Genomic DNA, 5,474 nt, shown 5'->3' with positions numbered 1-5,474 from the left:
TGCACTTTCAGATTTAAAACTTTGCAGGATGTTTTCATTCACTTAGAGCTGTGTTACACACTGCATGAACTGCAATTTTCAAAAATCCATAATAGGGGCAAGTTAAGTAAATATACACAAATATCCATTAAAGCTACAGTTACTTAGTTAAGAGCAGCGAGTGATTCTCTCTTTTTCTTTTATTGTTTGATTAATATTATTAACATAGCCTAAAAAAAATGTACGGGTCCGTTAATGCACATCCGATATTTTCTTAACTATTTATGTTCACTTAAGACGTAACCAACATGTTTTTACATCGATACTCGTCAAGATAGCCATTCAGAGATCATTTTGCGCCAATTTTCTCAAGAACTGAAAAATAACTCAATTTGGTATTTGCTTGCTGTCTGAGAGACTGCTTCCTTGTGTGTGTGCATCAGGTGTGTGTGCGCACAGAGACAATCTATTACAGCACGCGAGTACCGCATTGAGATCTATTTTGTGCCGTCTTGTGCTTGAATAGCTTAAAATCACTTAAATGTTTAACCCTTTAGGTGCCAGGGATTTTTGGGAAAAATGCTGGATTTTGACATCAAGAACACTTTGAATAGGAACGCGACTAATTTTGGTCTAGAATCGAAGTACTACATGTCTGCCATCTAGTGGTAGGGAATACAAATGAGATATTACACCATATTAGGAACTACAGTCTATTTTATTAAGTATGACGTCTTGTCGCAATTTTGCGACTTTGGCGCTTAGAGGGTTAAACTGACAAGCCTTAAAACACATGAGAATGATAAACTTAGAGGAAGCAGCACTGGCCCGATCGTTCAGATAGTTTTAGGGGGCTGAGACAACAGATAGGGTCTAGGGCCTAAAAAGGGTCTAGAACCGCCCCTGTCGCTATACACCTATACACAATTTGCAGAAAGAGAAAGCTGAAAACCATCAGAAGAGCAAAAACAAAAAGAATGATTAGATGGATGACATGTATAGCAGCATGCGGTAAGGAACATTCATATCCTGGAGATAAGTCAGTAAATTCGAGTAAAATCACAGGCTTCGCTTATCCCGTGCGAATGCGCCACATGAAATTCAGATGTGGTGGGGTAATTTCTAAATCACACGACGTCCCCAGATAATAGTAATCCTGTGCGAATATGGCTAATGAAAGTGTTTTTTTGACCTTGCATGCATGTCAACCTGTTGTTGGGGACTCCCAAAACCAAAATATGAACCTTTCATTACCCATAATAGGGGCACTTTAAATCAACAACAAACTTTCCAATGGAGTAAGAAAAATAAGGTTAATTATTTGGATAATTGTCTAAATATTTTATGAAATTTTGCTTCTCAAGTAAGTATATCCTGTTTTAAGGATGGTTAAATATTAGTGGATAACAGCACAATACAAAAATACTGATTATTAAAATTATAATTTTATTTAATTAATTATTTATTTATTTTGTTGTGTGCTGGATACGTGTCATGACTGTCTTGATCCAATTAAGTTGCCTTTAAATTTGTGTTTGGAATTTGGAAGAACTTTTCTGAATTTAATATATTTCTGAATAAATGTTTTTATTTAGACCTTAGAATATATATCTATTCTTCTTGACAAGTATAATAGAGTAAATATTCTGTATAAATATACATATATATCACACATAGTTTAAATTTATTCAGATTGCTATATTTGTTAGACATTATCATTATTAGATATACTGTAAATCGTTATGAAAACATTTTGAGCAAATGTATTTTGAGTATGATTTCACACACAAAAGTGTGAATGGGTCCAAAAGCTTTTTTTTTTTTTGTACACAATATAAAGGATATCTGAACATCTCAGATTGGAGAACTTAATGGCTTGCTACTTTTAAATTATTCACTTTTGGTTTCATGGCCGAACAAATTGAAAAAAGGATATTGCATATTCACAAATGATTTCCAATGGTAATTAGAGCCGCGTTCTGGTATATGAGAAGTTCTGACTCTAAACAGTAGAAACTGAATTCATAGTTCATTGATTCAAGAAAGAAAGAAAGGAACAAAGAAAGACTATAACTGACAAAATCAAAATTGAGCCTATTTACTTTCTTAATACATGTTATCATAATTGTGATTGATTCATCAGTGCACATATTTGCCAATTAAAAAATTTTGCTAATTAAACAAAATCATCATATTCCGTCCTCAAAATGCAATTAAGCTCTGAAACGACATTATTTTGCATCTATTATCACAAATTTCTATTACTTCTCAACCTCTTCTCTCCAATCACCTGAGTCTAATCTGATATGTAGCACTTGCTTTTTTGAATCAGCTCAGGTTAAAAACACTCCAGTCCCACCCTATATTTTTTTCAATTTTATTTGGAAATAAATTAAATTACATAAGTAAAATGAGTTGCGGAAGGTATTTCATGTTGACTTTAAACTGGTTAAAATTATCCTGCAAACTCTCTTGCCCCAGACTCTCTTATTTTGGCAACACTGTTACTAAAGCAAACACACATTTTGACACTTCTGTTTTCTTTTTCTTCCTTATTTTTGAATGTGAGCACTTTAAGACAATCTAAAACCCTCAGCTCATCCCACAGGGACATAACCACCACAGACATTGGGATACTTTTTCCCCAAATTATTCTGATTAGTAATCAATCAAGATCTTTCACTGACTGATGGTCCCTCCAGTACTGAACATGTGGAATGAGAGTGGAACGGCATGCTGGGAGTTTACAGTAACATAGCAAACCTAAACCCCCGCTAGCATTTAGCTACCGCTTACTACATAAAGCGGATGACATGAGCGTTCACCCTGTCCAATTCTGGGCTACTTTATTTAACTCACACAGATCCATCCCAGACTCTACGGTAATGTTAAACAGCTCAGAGTTCTGCTGATGCATGTAAACACAGACTCAACCGTACCATGTGAGGATCAATTCAGCAGCAATTACTCAAACTTCTAGACTTTCATGTGAGCGGATGAGTGGGATATGAATGGATCTGAAGTCATCTATGTGAAATGAACTGCAAAGAAGTAGAAAAACATCACAGGCAGGCTGTATATATTTTGTCTCTGCCGGGCAGGGTGGCGTCACTTAACAAGACCGAAAGCATCACTTGTAATCTTGGCGAGGGGTGATTTGCTCTTCTTTACTTTGATCTTACACAACTTGTTTTCTGAAACGGATATTTTCGATTGGATGAGCTGCTTTTGAAAGCAGTTGCATTAATGCACCAAGTTGCTATGCTGTAAACAGCCTACACAAATAAATATTACTTGCTAGAAGAATAATTAAGATTAATATACAGCATTCTCAGGTAATGCATTAACTGATGAAATGCATACAGTATCTTGAATGCAATGTAACTTTGGATAAAAACGCCTGCCAAATGCATAAACATAAATATGAATAAACTTCACCTTTTTTTGCACATTGGCATCTTATACTATATTGCAATTGCAGCTATTTCACAAAAGCAATAAGCCACTCAAAACGTGAATATATATATATATATATATAGTACACATTTGTGTACATTTTATTCATTTAGTATGAAAAATGAATATTCAATATTCAATATCAATATCAAATGTGGTTTTCAACCAACTTTTATATTAATATTACATATTTCTAAGAAGACTGTTGAAAAATGTATGACAGGTCTTCAGTTTTTCCATTAGAAGTTGATTTGATTGTGAAAACTGAGAATTGCATATGAGAATGACAGGTAATTGGAGGAATTTGTGACGTCAGCCACATAGGAAAGTCGTTATGAAGTCAAACATTTTTTTTATTTCTAGTAATTGCAGTGATGTATCACGCACAATTAGACAAGATACATGCATTAAAGTGTAAATATCAGTTTTGACCTCAAGTTGATTTAAATCTTCATCTCGCCCTAAATGAGCACTTCATGAGCAGAATGATTCTGCATTGTTTTTAAAACAAAACCAGACTCGATCCAAGAGCAGGAAGCACCTCATCACATGTTGACGTTACCATAGTGACAAATGGCTTCTTCTGAGGAGCTCAGGAGATGCAGATGCCAGTAAATCACTAATGTTGACTTGGGCTCGTACCCACACATATACACAGTGACCACAGAAAGGCCGAGAGTGCCCTGGCTCCTGAAGTTGACTGGTTTGTGAGTTCCAGTAAAGGTTGGTCTAGCTCGTTCCTCCCTTGCGCCCTGCGCTGTGAGAGCGTTTATGGTGCTAATGCTTGTGGTGAGCAGGCCATTATGATCCAAACCCATCAGAACTGCTCCAAACAGACTGCGGCATTATAAAACAAACATCTTACGGGAGACAAATGCGCAGGTAACTCATATGCACAGATTTGTGCATTGAATACCCTGATCTAGGTTTCACGGCATCTATGGAAGGCCATAAAGGCTCAAACATATATACATAGAATTACATGGTGCTCTTTTACATCAACAGACATTTTAAGCAGTCTGTTTGCAAAGCAAAACAAGCATTAACTGGTCTATGCTTTAAACAGACAGGTTGCACTTTAAAAAGTGTTAGATAATATTTCTCAAGGGAGTTTGTAGTCCATTTGCAACACGTCAAACCCAAGCATGCACTGTCACACGTTCAGCACTGCTAAACTGCCACAGATTCACAGCAAACTACAGCAGATACACTCTTATGAACGTTACAACTACGCCTGACAGCTTTTTGGTCACCACAGCAGTGGCGGATGAGGGAAGGGAACACCACGATGAGTGACTTACCTCGCAGTAAACTGGGCGAGTAGCTGGAGAATGTGTCGAAGATGCTGTTTGAAGCCATGTGTCCCACTCGGGAGGGAAAAGAGCTGGCCTCTCCGCCGCCTCACCGACTTCAGCCTGAGAGAATGACAGTCGGCGAAAGAGAAATAGAGAAACTACATAGACTGCCTGCAACCAAGAATTTGGGGTTTGAGAGTGCCACAGGAATCTTCCGCCACAAGCCGTCTAACAGAACAGCATATGTGCCGTGTGGTGAGAGTGAGCAAGAGTGAGAGAGAAAGAGAGAGAGAGAGAAAGACCAAGCCACTCTGAGTGATGGACTCACTTTTGACGATGGACACTTTTGTCTGTCTGTCTCTCTAGTAGTGGTGGTTGTACTCTCGACGTGGTTTTAGTCAGGTAGTTGAAAGTTCAGGTGTCTGACGCTCTCGCATTGGTGATCTCCGTGGGAACGGCCTGTCAGTTGCATGTCTGAGGTATCCGAGGTCACAGCTCCCGCGGTAGGGCTGCTACACGGCAATCCCATGATCTGATTGGTGGACCTCAAGTCACATGACTCTCTCTCTCTCGCTTGCATGCAGTGAAGTTCTCTTTTCTTTCCCAGTGTGTTTCACACCCATCTGATTGGCTGATGGGTGTTTTTTAAATGGTTTCTTGGAGGACGATGGGACCTTCTAGAAGAGGGGCCACGAAGCTTAGATGTGACACAAACTCAAGTGAAAGACACTGCAGAAAATGTGG

The 5,474-nt window shown here is 38.0% G+C and overlaps 1 protein-coding gene across 2 annotated transcripts in view; it reads right to left on the bottom strand.

The window, feature by feature from the left end:
• The window catches only part of LOC107679209 (runt-related transcription factor 3-like), a 46,256-nt gene extending 41,071 nt beyond the window's left edge, over positions 1-5,185 (bottom strand). Inside the window, exons 1-2 of one of the 2 annotated variants that reach the window (XM_016474728.1) lie at positions 5,059-5,185; positions 4,737-4,850 (exon numbers count right to left, since the gene is read on the bottom strand). In XM_016474728.1, the coding sequence (XP_016330214.1) occupies positions 4,737-4,794 (58 nt within the window). In that variant the 5' untranslated portion in view covers positions 4,795-4,850; positions 5,059-5,185. Of the gene's footprint in view, positions 1-4,736; positions 4,899-5,058 lie in introns of those variants that run through there. The other variant, XM_016474727.1, reaches the window with a different exon arrangement.
• Between the last annotated feature and the right edge of the window lie 289 nt (positions 5,186-5,474).

The sequence above is a fragment of the Sinocyclocheilus anshuiensis genome, unplaced genomic scaffold (genome assembly GCF_001515605.1).
Source record: "Sinocyclocheilus anshuiensis isolate Anshui unplaced genomic scaffold, SAMN03320099.WGS_v1.1 scaffold300, whole genome shotgun sequence".
NCBI classification, from domain to species: Eukaryota; Metazoa; Chordata; class Actinopteri; order Cypriniformes; family Cyprinidae; genus Sinocyclocheilus; species Sinocyclocheilus anshuiensis.
The sequence above is the reverse complement of the archived record's forward strand: the minus strand, read 5'-3'. Positions and strand labels throughout refer to the sequence as shown.